Source organism: Rhynchophorus ferrugineus, unplaced genomic scaffold, assembly GCF_030347505.1.
Source record: "Rhynchophorus ferrugineus isolate W39M unplaced genomic scaffold, kcgeb_rfMv2 rfM4, whole genome shotgun sequence".
NCBI lineage: Eukaryota > Metazoa > Arthropoda > Insecta > Coleoptera > Curculionidae > Rhynchophorus > Rhynchophorus ferrugineus.
In genome coordinates, this window is record NW_027472583.1 from 54,367,935 (window position 1) to 54,382,398 (window position 14,464).

At 32.2% G+C, this 14,464-nt stretch overlaps 1 protein-coding gene and 1 long non-coding RNA gene across 3 annotated transcripts in view; one reads left to right on the forward strand and one right to left on the reverse strand.

Annotated features, from left to right (window-relative positions):
• LOC143196284 (nephrin) overlaps nt 1-14,464 on the reverse strand; it is a 360,346-nt gene that overhangs the window by 48,281 nt on the left and 297,601 nt on the right. The window contains exons 7-8 of the mRNA XM_076403953.1: nt 10,424-10,554; nt 2,847-3,006 (exon numbers count right to left, since the gene is read on the reverse strand). Of these exons, the coding sequence (XP_076260068.1) occupies nt 2,847-3,006; nt 10,424-10,554 (291 nt within the window). The remainder of the gene's footprint in view (nt 1-2,846; nt 3,007-10,423; nt 10,555-14,464) is intronic.
• LOC143196287 (uncharacterized) lies at nt 7,038-9,237 on the forward strand. 2 transcript variants are annotated; one of them, XR_013005727.1, is made up of 3 exons: nt 7,038-7,424; nt 8,048-8,153; nt 8,204-9,237. It is a non-coding gene; the product is annotated as an uncharacterized LOC143196287 (long non-coding RNA). The 2 variants fall into 2 exon arrangements; XR_013005726.1 differs by having other exon boundaries at nt 8,048-8,143.

A 14,464-nucleotide genomic window follows, 5' to 3' on the forward strand; every position in this document is an offset into this window, starting at 1 on the left:
GTTGTATAAAAACTTGTTTGTTGCCATATTAACTGATACATGTGAAGTACGGTAGCTTTGTGGAAGTGGTACTGTTACAAGAGGTTAGAGGAAAGAAAAAAGAGCGAGACGTATTTTAGAATAGATGATAAGATTATAATAGAAGTCTTGAAAATTATTACGGATGCACCTAGATACTATAGAAAGACTTACATTAGTTTATTTTATTTTGTTAGATAGTCAGTAAAGCTTCGTTAAACTTGAAAGGGTTATTTCCTTCTCATTTTACTTATTATCAGTACTTTAGTTAAAAAGAAGGAGAATGCTGTCTAATGCATTGGAAACTCGCTCTTGTCAAAACGCTAATAAAGAGCGCAAAGCATAAAAGTTTATGGAAAAAGACTAATGATTTGTAGGTTTTGTTAGTGGTAATATTTTTAAATAATTCTTGGCTTTATTGCTGGAGTTTAGTTAGTATTTATATTTAGGAAAGAATAACTAAAGGTATATTAAAAAGGTAAATATGCTGTCTAATGAAAGTAAAACTCATTACTTGAACATGCAATTCTTAGTTAGATAGATTAGGCCCCCAGGGGATACTACTACAAAAAAAATGCGCCTAGAACTCTACCTCAGTGGTGGCATGGAACATATAGGCATTAGATGTACCATAATGTTAAAATAAATTATATTTTATAGCGCTATTTTTGTTTCATAATTTTTTTGCATTAATATTTTGTTATGTCAGAGTCAAAATAAACCAAAACCTAAATTTGATGTGATAACATTGCAATTTTGATGACGTGCGCTGGCTGTTTTATCAGAAGGACTATAGATGTAAGTTATTGTAGAGAAAAACTGTAAGTCAAACGGGAATATATTAAATCAAATCTTTGCCAGATCCTATTTCTTCAATTTACAATTAGGTACAGCCGATTCAATTATAGTGCAATATTCGTAACGTAACATACTATCACAGTTTTTCTACATATATGTTTTACTGATAATAGCGAGAATTTGTTAATTTTTAAAATTGATTATATCATTATGACCACATGTATCTTATTTACAACCTTTTGCAGCAATAACACGGACGAAAGACCGATGCCTTTATGGGACGACGACACAAAACATAATTAAATTAAAATAGAACATTTTAATCAAAGGACAGAGGAATTGGGAGAATAATTAGCGTCTGTTTCAATGTTCAGTTTGTAAAGTAAATTACGGCGTTCGTTTTGTGCTGGTCGTAATTAAAATTTCTATTTTGTTTTTATTTGCATGATCGAACAATATTCGTTTCGTCTAGATGGCGGTGAAATCGACAATCAGTGTTGTAATTTGTTTGTAATTTGGTGTTGGATTTTTCTCTCGCGTCAATATGGACGCTATTGATATATAACTGAAATGTACCTATTGATGCGAATAAATCAACATAAGAATTAGTGATGTCGGTGGCGACGAAAAATATCGATATTTCGATATATGGTCAAACAAAACATGTTATATTTAAGGAGGATATAGGTATAGAGAATTAAAATTTTTTTTGTCAAAAGTTCGATAATCTTATTGACAACTATCGATACTTGATTACTTAACCCAGCAGTCACAGAATGTATACGAAGGCTTGTATGTCGGAAACTACACGAGGTCATTCAGGCCTTATGTGTCGTAAGAGAGCTCCTCTGTTAAATGTAGTTTCAATTAGTCATCAAACCGTCAATCAATTTAACAGATTTCGTAATTAGATTAGAAATTAACAATTTGGCAAATTACTTGAATAGTAATCCTGAATGAAATATTTTTGTGATAATAATCGAAAAAACTAAAGATAAATAGTGATAGTGGAATAAAGAGCAGCAATGTTACATAATGAAAGTCGACTACCTATATTTCGGAAACTATAAGATAAAAATTGAAATGTGTACCAAATTCATAATTAGCGGGTCTTATATGCTATAAATAAGCTACTCTTGTATATTCTTCACTTAGTTTGGAGGGCCTATTGAAATGTTTACCGGGTTCGTAATTAGAGTCTTGTATGCTATAGGGAGGCTCCTCTGGTAAAAACTTTACTTAGTTTTGGGCTATTTAGTAATTGTGAAGCGAAGCAAAACCCAGCAGAGTAATAAACTGAAATTCGAAGGTTTATATGTCGGTAATTTCACGATAACTGTTAGAATCTTGTCATAAACGTAATTAATTAAGACTAAATAAGCCGGTTAACTTCGTAAAAGTTACAACTATCTTGCAAATATTCTCCGATAATAGCAATAAACACTTCGTCGATTATCGGTGAAATAAATTTCTTCGCGTACTCACCGGCATTGTTTAAGAATTTATTAACTTATTTCTGATAGAAATTTTATGTTACTAAAGACATTTTATGATATAGTGCCTTGAAAATGGACATGCATTTGTCCTGTTTAATATGCGTAGCGCTAAACAACTGCACTGTGTCTGTGGGTGTCTATCCGTTTCATTTGTAGTCCCTCTCAAACGCAATTACGACATACCAACAGAACTTTTCTCATTTTTTGTTTCTTGCTGGTCATTAGTTCAATTAACACATAAGTTAGCTCATCGAGAATTTGATTGGCTTTGACGAACTAAGTCAGGTAGCCTTCTTCTTGGCACTGTTGATAATACAAGAAAAGAAAGTTTTCCCGCATCAAATATATATTTCAGACCTTCTCTATGGAAATGTTTACTCAATCTCAATTTGAACACAATTCAAAATTATTGTTTTTTACACTATTAAATATGTTATGCTTTCATATGCACTTGTAAACTCGTGATAAACATCTAATACTCATTTAGTGTTAAACTAATTACATATTTAGATTACAAATAATATAAATACTCACATTTTACATCAAGCTGTACTGGATTGCTTTCTCCGTCTCCTTCTTGGTTGTGTCCTACGCAAGTATAAAGACCTGATCTAGCCGTGGTTATTGACTGTAACACCAAACTTTGATTGCTGACAATGGTGCCAGCTGCGCTGTTATGAAATAATTGCTGACCCTGGAAGAATTAATATATTAATATTCTGTTTTGCTTTACTGATATAGTATAGATCTAGACGTATCATTCCTGGTATATATGGTACTCTTGAAATGTTTAATAAAAATACATATAAACAGCATTTTTTCTGCCACATACAATCATGACTTTAAGTATCTCGGGATCATCTTTTTAACGACTACTAAATCATCTATAAAGCTATCCGGGTTTATTTAATAACAAAAAGAACAAATAATGCGTATATTAAATTTTTTATCAATATTTGTTTCAATTCTACATATATTTTTATTAGGCTCTGCAAATATTACGTGCATATTGTTTCAATCAATTCACAATATCTTGTACTATATAGGGGATGAGCATTTCCTTGCAAATATGATAGTGTAACAATACTTTATATATATGGAAAATATTTTACAAAATCTATGTAGAAACTACCGGGGTTAAATGTCCTACTATTTGTACGCAAAGTATTTATAGCATGAGGCAAATCACGGTCAAAGAGCTTGCGAAGAGACAAACTGTGAAGAAAGGCAGAATTAAGACTGAATTAACTATATTTAGATGCATTTTTTCTCTGCTTTCGCCTGTATAAACTAGACCTCATTTTGGCGAGCTTTGCTTCGCTCTAAAACAACTGCTGGCATCTTACTTTGGTTCTATGGGTTCAATTAGCTGTGTTCGAGTGCGAGCTGTGTCAAGTTCATTTGAGATCCAAGCCAGTATTCGTTAAGGAGATTTCGTCCCTACAAATTCCTTGACTGATCTTATGTTCGCTTTTGATGGCGTTATATTCGAATATACAGCTAAGGATAATATACAGAGACTATACAGGTAAGGCCTATAGCATTCTTCTTATACAGTTCCCAGGGCAGAGCCATACGGCTTGATAATTGATAAACTGACAGATGGCTCACTAATGCAAATCTTAACGGTATCCCGTTAGAGCTATTGCAGGAGCTCAAGTACTTGGGACTTGGGAATTGGGAGAAAAAGTGGCGTCTACCTATAAATTAATAAACTGAATTCAAGCCTTTACTTCTTTAAAATGGAGTATATGTAACTTAAGTACTTGGGATCAATAATATAGGAGACAAAAAGATAGAATTTATTCCTAAAATGTCAAACATATCGCGTAATGTGCAGGACCTTCGCTTTTCTTGATGAAACAAAATTAGGCTATATGGAATAACGAAAGTGATTCCTGCCATAGAGACTTTAACAAGTTATGAAAACAAGTAAAGTGTCAAAATTTGGAGTGGAAAGAAGCTTTAGAAAGATCTTGGGATATTATTCCACCCTCAAAAATACACTGTACGATATGGCTTACGAGCTGGAGACGTCAAGCGGCCTTTTGTTTTTTGGTTCCAAGATTAGTAATTCCAAAAAAACATCCTTTAAATATTTTCCAAATCCTTTTTCCCAGAGTGTCTGACTGAGCATTAACATCAAAAGATTTCCACTGTTTAAATTTGCATTTAGTCAATGAAATTTTTGTTGCTAATGGAGTTTATTTAATATTTTTAAATCAAATACCCCGCACACATGTAAAAATCGTATATTTTTCTTACTAATTACGAACCAGCTAACAATATTTTTAGTGAATAATTCTGTTTGATATGGGAACTGAGTAAATCCCCTTTGTACTTGTATATTTCTTTATTAAAGTAGCATAAATTTAGATCATGTAGATATACAATTCCTGATTTATATACTCTAGAAATATTTAATAATAATAAATATAACTTATATTTCTCCTTTTTTATTTCAGCCAAATGCAATCAGTGACCTTTAGTAGTTGTTGCTCTTGTTAATATAATGATTTCTAAATTCTTCATAAAGGTATCAGGGTTTATTTATTGTCGAAGATGAAAAATAATGAATACAAAGATCTAATTGTATATATACGTTTCGGGGGCTCTTTAAAATATGACTCTTTAACGTACTGGCATGACAGAGCATTAAAATCAAAAGCTTTCCACTATTTAAATTGGTATTTAATCAATGAAATTCTGGTTGCTAACGGAGTTTATTTAACACTGTTAAATCAAATCCCCTGCACACATGTAAAAATCGTATACTTTTCTTACTAATTACGAAACAGCTAATAATATTTTTAGTGAATAATTCTGTTTGATATGGGAACTGAGTAAATCCCTTTTGTACTTGTGTATTTCTTTACTAAGGCAGCATAAATTTAGACCATGTAGATATACAATTCCTGATTTATATACTTATATAGAAATATTTAATAATAATAAATATAACTTATATTTCTCCTCTTTTATTCCAGCAAAATGCAATCAGTAACCTATAGTAAATGTTGCTCTTCTTAATATAATGATTTCTAAATTCTTCTTAAGGGTATCTGGGTTTATTTAATGTCGAAAAATAATGAGAACAAAGATCTAATTTTACATATACGTTTCGTGGGCTCTTTAAAATATGACGTGTATATATTTCAATGAATAATACCTTATTGCTTCAGTCAATTCACATCATCTTATAATATGTAGGAGATGAGCATTTCCCTTCAAATATAATGGTGTAACAATATTTTAAGAAGTGGGAAAATTTACTTGACTCCTCCAGTATAGACTTCAGTAAGTTACTAAAACAACTAAATTATTACTAAAGCGTTTGAATCTAGAGTGGGAAGAAGCTTCAGCAAAATCTTGGGACACTGATGCTCTCTCAAAAATACACTGTTTACGAGCTGGAGATGTAAACCTGTCTTTTAATTTGTGGTTGAAATTTTAATCCTTTTAAAAATATCCTTAAAATATGTTTCAAAAAACATGAGTGACGAAGTATGTGACTGAGTATTAACATCAAAAGTTTTCCACCATTTAAATTGGAATTTAATCAATAGGCTCTTGTTGCCAAAGGAGTTTACCACCTATTGTTAAATTAAATCCCCCACACACACGAAAAAAAAGTATATTTTTAGAAGCAGCAAAAAACATGCTAATTACGTACCAGCTAACAACATCTTTAGTGAATAATTCTGTTTGATATCGCGACTGAGTAAATCCTCTTTGCACTCGCTAATAAAAGGACTCCGTCAACTAATGTCAACATCATATTATTGCGGACGTTTTTCTCCTTTACCCCCCTCGTCACCTTCCTCCGCGCCATATTCATTTCTGGGCCCAATTATTCCCCGGGGACCTAACTAGGCCGTCTCTACGCCTTCGGATTTTTTCCATGGATTGTTGTCTCGCAGGTATTGTTTATTTTTATCGGATATTTCACTTTTCGCATGAAAAATAAATCGTTTTGTTATCAACTATCTGTCGGAACGAGACAGATCGTATCCAGGGATCGGAAAAAAGTTTTTTTTCGCGTTTTTCCTTCGGGCATCGGATATTTTTATTATTTGTCATTATATTTCACTATCTAGCTATCGTGCGTGATTTTTCTAAATATATTTTATGAACAGTTTCCCAAAAATAAACTGATTCTCTTATCAAGAAATGTTACAATTGATTTAAAAATATTAATAAAACCAGAAGGATGAGGCATTTGCTAATAGCCACTTAGTTTCATCTAAAAATAAAATAAAACAATAATATTTTAGAATACGATATAAAGATGGGAATATTCGGATTAGTGCATGCATACAATCGACTATATTGTTCTCTGTTTTTCTACCTACAATATGTATAATCGGTTTTTAAATATACAAGTCTGTAACAATAGTATTTAAATTGTTATATTATCTATAGTGTTGTAACATACATTTAAAAATATAGAGGAACAAAGGTACGTACGGAATGTAAGGTGAAATTTTTAAAAGTTTAAATAACAAAACGCTATCAATTTTGTTTATAGTGGGAATATTAATCGCCAGATATTAATAGATGCCAATATTTCACCCCTATAGAGCTGATATTCAAAAGGATAACAAGAAGCAACGAAGAAAAGTATTCTTTTTGTTCTAATAAAAACGTTAGAAAAGGTATGAGAGAAATAGTATACAATTATACTAGAAGTAATATTAATGATATTGATAGGTTTTATACATATTTTGTTGTAATTAACCAGCTAGATAATCAGTTTAGTAGTCAATTCATTAATGGGGTTTGTCCATCAAAAACTGTAATAAGTGATATAATTTATGTAATGAGTTAATTTTTCTTTTATAGGTGAAGTGTTGCTAGTAGTTAGTATGGGAAATCTTAAGAAAGTTAAATTAAAATAATAAAAAAATTAGATAGTATTTTGCAGGATGCAAAAATAGTGGAGTTTACCTGAATCGAATAAACAAAAGATATAACATTATAAAGACAACTACTCTGAAGGTGGAGAAGTGAAATAAACAAAGACAGCAGCTACTTATAAAAGAGCATAAGTAAATAAATTATTGTTTTGTAAATATAATGATGAATTGACTGAAAACTTCTTTCAAAAGAAAGGTACGATGGTGTGTAAGATTAAGATTTTGGTTTGGGATACATGAATTTGATAATTGAATATGACTTATTATTCAATATATAATATTTCAATTATTAAGATATGCATTTGGGTTAGTATTAAATTTACAATATTTCATAAAAAATTAATGATAAATTTCCATATTACTAACTTTGCTAGTCTTTAAATGCTTTCTCAGCACTTCCTTCCTGTTTTAACACGTTTTATTAGACTAAAGATAATTTAAAAATATATTATTAGACTGAAATGTTCAACACCAATTACAAAACTAAGTATATGCGCTTGCCAGGAGAGCGCTTGTTCCCTCAAACTGTTAATTCAAATAAATGAAAATGCGTATATGCTAAACCAAAATTACATTATCTGTACTATGTTCTTAATATGTTTATTATGCTTGTTCGTTTCTACATCTGAAAATATTGGACTTATGTGGTACTCTGATCCAGTCTCACACTTAAGTATTTATCGAATCAATTATTAGAGTCAGTTAGTTTGTATATGTGAAATTCACATATATAGACTCCGTAAAATTCAATTTGGTTCACCATTTCTTAGTCCACTAATTAATGTTATTGATAAATGTTAGTACTCTAGTTATTTATAGTTACAGTCAAAGTTCGATGCTATACCCCTAGGAATAATGTTTGTTATTATGGAATGCTATATATGACTGTTTGTTGTGCCTGCGTGTTTTGTTGTTGTAAGTTGAGGTAACTTATTCATATTAATAATCGTCCAAATATTTATTTTTGAATTTCAGAAATGAATTCTCCAAAGAAAGAAGCTATGTGAACAGAGGATATTATTTTATTCTTGGATCAACTATTTGATAGTTGAAACACCATTAAAGGGATAGCTCTTGCATGCAAACCTTTTAAATGAAGATTAACCTTAAGCTCGTAAGTTACAAGAGGAATTTTAGTGCAAAGGCGTTCAGTATTTAAATAGTGTAAAAATTTACTGCCTAACTAAAAACAACTTAATTAAAATTCCATAAATTAAAAATATAATAACTACCTTGAGTGGTGCACTCTTTTAAAGAACAATATTTGGGTATACATATGGAGTCAGGAATATACATCACTCAACAAGTATGGCTGAAAAATCATTTTCAGCTGTCGGGGACACTAATGAAGAAGCTTCACAAAAATTACAACAGGCAAGTAACAATATAAAAAATTGGGTACAAGCTTGGAAAGCAAAAATTAATGAAAGTAAATTTATGCATATGCAGTTCACCTACAATCAGGCCGTAAAAAGCACCAATAACATTATATAATACTATCATTCTACAGAGCAATAACACTAAATATCTTGATGCAAAACTTCACTGGAAGGAACATATAAAGAAGAAAAGAGAAGAAATGGAATTTAAATATAGGAAAATAAACACTAGAATTGGTAAAAGATTCAGAACAAAGAATTTACAACAGAATTTGACAGAATAAAAGCAGAAAACTAAGAATAGAACAGAATTATTGAAAGAATTACAGAATTAGTGAAGGAGCTTGACATACGAAACAGTCCAAAGAGTCAAGGCTTAATCAGAATTAAGAAGAAAGAAAAAGTCATGAATGGAAGTCAATTATCAAGAACAGTATAATTCTTATAAGTCCTGTGTATAATGGCAGTTCCGATGACAGAATCAGTATTATAATAAACAAGAAAGGCGATTTTCATCCAATTCATAATTCTTTTCGTTTCATTACGTATCGACTAAACATATTTAATTGTATATATTTTTATATTAATTATTTAAATAAGCAATATTATCTTTGTGTATTAATTTAAACAAAGAAGAGAGAAAATAAATTTTAATTAATTTGCAATATTATTTTTCTCTTTAACAACTCAACAGTTATCATCAGAATTTTACGTTCAATTAATAACGTTTATTGTAACATGGACGTTTATTTAATTAACATTTTCTCTTTAAACTTTATATTTCAGTCGGTCGCTAGATATAAAATATCAAGAAGAGCAAAAGGGAAACCGATCAATCGAAGCAATAGTCAACTAATATCTGGCTTGTTACGGGGCTGGAAATCATGAAGGAGTCGTATCCGAACTGGATACGATTTCTGGAAAAATAATTCGTGGAAAATGAAATACGATCTCTGTTTTCCGAATGCTTGCCTGTACCGGCGCCCCCGACTTCATTATTTACACGTAAAGTTATTCGACCGAATCGGGCAAAATTGACTGGCAAACTCCGGAAAGGCGTCAGAGGATCAGTTTTGGATGTCGGGAAATGGCAAATAACAGTTTGTTGACTAACTCGCGTTGTGCCTTCGCCGAAGTTTTGCGGTTTGTAGAATTTAATATTTATACGGGGCGCGGTATGGTTCATCGGTGTTTCTAAATACATAAATTGCTCAAAATACGGACAAATCAATAAATATAAAGCATATATAGCTACTGCTCTGGTAAGGGAAAGACCCTTTAAAATAGTGAATTGGGGAAAAGCCATATTGCAAAGAATTTATTCATACAACTTTGAAACACTAATCAATGACATATTCAATCCAATAAAACAGCCAATGCACGTCATAGATGACATCAAATGTACTGCCAGTCGGCTTGGTGACACAGTGGTAAAGGCGACAGGACGGTCCTCTTACTGTTCGAATCCTCCTGGGGCATGGTCGTAAATTTATGTTTGTGATTGTCCTAGGCAAGAGTGTAAAATCCGACAAAGAAAATAATCCTAGTCACGCCAGTAACCAGGCTGGGTAAGATCGGAATTTTTTAAAAACATAAATTTCATTTATAAATGTGCAATTTGATACGCTATAATTTTGTTGTAACTGCAGACAGATATACAGTTTTCCTTATATTATTTGTAATACTAATATTACGATGTGTTCTTAAATCCATATTATTATATAACAATTTCATTACAATTTCGCCAAATGCAATAGTAATGAAGATAGTCTCGGAAACATAATTACCATTTTTAATATAACTGCGAATTACTTACGTTGTGTCTCCAAGTAACTTTGTATACCCATGGATTAGATTTAATGTTACATTCAAAATAGACATCAACGCCCTCCTTAATAGCGCTTCCGTTCAATGTGCTGCCAAGCTCCAAAGACACCAGTGGGACATCTGAAATATAAACACAAGAATTAGTAACGAATTATTACACCTGTACATCATTAATATATCCCCTTTAAAAGGGATTAATATTTCTATCATCAATCCCTTGGTTAATTATATTTCAGCATATATATCTATATATATATATATCTATATATATATATATATATATATATATATATATATATATATATATATATATATATATATATATATATATATATATATATATATATATATATATATATATATTTCGTTTTTTTTTGCCAATAAATGCGTTTGATGGTCCATTTTTTACTTATTCAGAATTTTCAAATCATGTGCAAACCAAGCATGGATGGACTGAGCTGAAGGAGTAGTAATTAGAAGTCGCCATGAATGGTGAGTGCGTTGAATTGAAACTTCCTATTCGATCTCAAGTAGTGTACCCTTTACAGCACTTGCAACATGTTTCGCAAGGAATTTTCCAACAACGGATCAATAGCCATTTAATTTGTTCAATTTCCGTCAGTAGATATCTACAGTACCAGTTAACAGTCGTTTGCAGTATTTCACAATACATTATAGCTTTCTGTCTTTTACATATAACAGGTCAGTTGAAAAGTCCTCGGCCTACCATAATAAAACACATTCTTTTGGCAAAATTAGTTTTTTTCATCAACATAATTCGCTTCAAGGGTGATACACTGATTGTATCGACCCTTCAACTTTTCGATACCACCTTTTTGTAGTACGATTTGTCCCTTGGTTCAAAATAAGCCTTAGTTTCGGCGATCACCTCTTCATTCGGCGAAAATTTCTGCCCAGCTAGCATTCTTTTGAGATCTGAGAACGGGAAATAGTCGCTGGGAGCCAGATCTGGAGAATACGGTGGATGAGGAAGCAAATTCGAAGTCCAATTCATGATTTTTTGCTATTGTTTTCACTGACACGGTGCATTAGCTTGGTAAATAGCAGTTTCTTTTTCTTCAAATGCGGCCATTTTTCGGCGATTTCGTTCTTCAAACGGACCAATAACGCTATGTAAAAGTCGCTATAGATGGTCCTCCCATTTTCAATGTAGTCAACGAAAATTATTCCATGCGCATCCCAAAATACAGACGCCATAACCTTTCCAGCGGAATGTTGCGTTTTCCCACGTTTTGGAGCGGGTTCATCGTGTGCAGTCCACTCGGATGACTGTCGATTAGACCTCGGAGTGAGAAATGATGGAGCCATGTTTCATCCATTGTAACATATCGACGCAAGAACTCAGGTTTATTACTCTTGATCATCTTCAAACACTGCTCCGAATCATCAACACGTCGTTGTTTTTGGTCAAGAGGCACCCATTTTGCACGGAGCTTTCTCATACCCAAATATTCATGAATGATATGATGTATACGTTCAATTGATATCTTTAGAACGTCTGCTATTTCATTCAGTTTCAACTTATGGTAATTCAAATTCTTTTCAAAATATTCTAAAATCATTTTATGGATTTTTTAAATGTTTTCGTCGATAACAACCTGTTTTGGGCGTCCACTGTGTTCACCGTCCGTGCGCATTTCTCGACCACGTCTAAGCTTAGCTTACCAATCCTCGGGCAGTGTCCGGAAACTCGACATAAAGCTTTCGCATCAATTGTATTTTTTCCCTGCAAAAACTCGGGTTTATTACGCGTGATCATCTTCAAACACTCCGAATCGTCAATTGGTATTTTTTACCTTCAAAAAGCAATATTTTGTCAACATACGAAATTCCTTTTTATCCATTTTGTTCACAATAATAAGAGTTGCTTCACTCAAAATGCTGTAATTCACAAACTAATGATCTGACAGCTGTCAACTTTATACACGCATCTTTTGAGGGTTAGGGCTAACTAAAAACATATGGATTTAATTCTAGTAGCGCCATCTATGTGTCAGGCCGGGGACTTTTCATATGACCTGGTCAACAACCGCTAAGCTCTCTGGAGCGGCCTTCAGAACCTGCGCTGAGTTTTCATCGGATACGTCTCTCAAGTCACCTCTGGAATCTCTCCGAAATCTCTGAATCTCTAAAATTTATAACTAAAACCGACAATTGGGGTAAGACGGAGTAAAATCACTGTGTTTTTAAAATTGTTTTGTGGTTGAACCAAAATTCAAAACGTAAAAAATGCAATTTTGGCCACTGCATGATTAGTCCCATGAGCATGTGTACATAGTGAATTAAATTAATTCAATTATAGTAAGGGAAAACCGTTATTACGGAGATAAATATGAAAACCATCGAATATGATAGTTAGGTTATGTTGTTTAACGGTTGTTTAGATTAATACTTCGAATATACAAAATTATATGCCATCCCTTAATATATTAGTTTCATATTGTATTTTCGATAGTTCTCCTCATTTTGCCAACATAATAATAATACTTTCAATATTTCCATATAATAAACACATCATAAGATCATCTTCTAAATATATCAATAATAACACTAGTTCTAGTTAATACTTTGTCTAGTTTGCTTAATAAGTTAAATAAGTTCACGACAATGAAACGGCACTTTGAAGTGCGACAAAAGTTAAAGGCTAGAAGGAATTAAATGTGCGAATAAACTAAGATACATATCGGTGACGTATTCTAACAAGACTTCACAGTACTTCAGTAAAACTGAATTCAAAAAGGCACATATATAAGACACAGAAGATAGAAAGAAAAAAACAAAAAAAAAACAAGCGAAAGATCGTGCTTAAGGACAATGACGGGGACGCCGCGCAGATACAGTATCATGACTTTTATTAGATTTTTGCATTAAGAATTTTGTTTTAAAACTCATTTATATCAATTAGGCTGATACTGGCGAAAACTTAAGGGTAATTAAAAGGGGGACTGCCAGCTTATATCTCCAGGAAGTCGGGTAAACAAGAAGCCGTTGAAAAATCAATTAAAAATAAAGCCGGAAAAAGCAACGGGTTTGAGGGTCGATGGAGTCGATTAACTGACGAGATTTAATGTCGGGTTAAAGTGGTTAACGATATATAAACTTTACTGGGATGAAGGGAAATATATTTAATTTTTAGGGTATTTTGAATATCCGCTCTTGTGCATAGATAAGTATTCGTGTATCTTTCCATTTTAGGTTAACATAATTTTTCATTTCTGTGCTATTGTCGGTAGTTTGTTGTTAATTTATAGTGATATAACCTTCTTATTTTTTTTTCTAGTCACTAGGCCTCTCCTACTTCATATAATGTTGGAAAATAATGCAAGTATACACTGTTTTGGTTATAACCAACCAAAACTAAGAGCTGAAAACAAATCAGCAGCCTATTTTTTAAATTGTTTCTAGTTTTAGAAATATTCGATAAATTTAAACATTAACGGTCATTTATTAAATTAAGAAGTATAAATAAGAAACTAACGGAGGTTGCACTGAATTTTTTATACTGCCTGGGATCTGTTTCCGGTATTAAGGTCCAACAATAATCGATCGTCATGCCTTCGTCCCAGATCTCTTCAGATTTTGATTTTATTAATTGATTTTATCACCTTTCGATTTTTAAAATATCTTGGTGTAGCATTGCTCGTCGCTTGCGTCGGCCAAGTTTTGCGGAATAAAATGAAAATGTTAATGCGAAAAATTTATTTTGAGGGACATTCAATCTTGTGATAATTTTGCCACAAATTGTGCTTGTCCGACGATTTGGGGTTACTGGGAAAGTTGTAACCAACACTTTGAAACCATTTCCATGCTGCTACATCGTCAGGCGTTGTAACAACATTTTATGGCAACATTTGATAAACTTTGCATCAGTTATTAGTTTTTGCATATCTGGTTACATTACGAAATTAACTGCTGTTTTTCCGTAACGAACGTTGCTTTCATTACTCGTAGGTGATATGATTCTTAAGGGGCGAAATAGGTATAGATTAGTATTGAAGGAGTCTTTGTT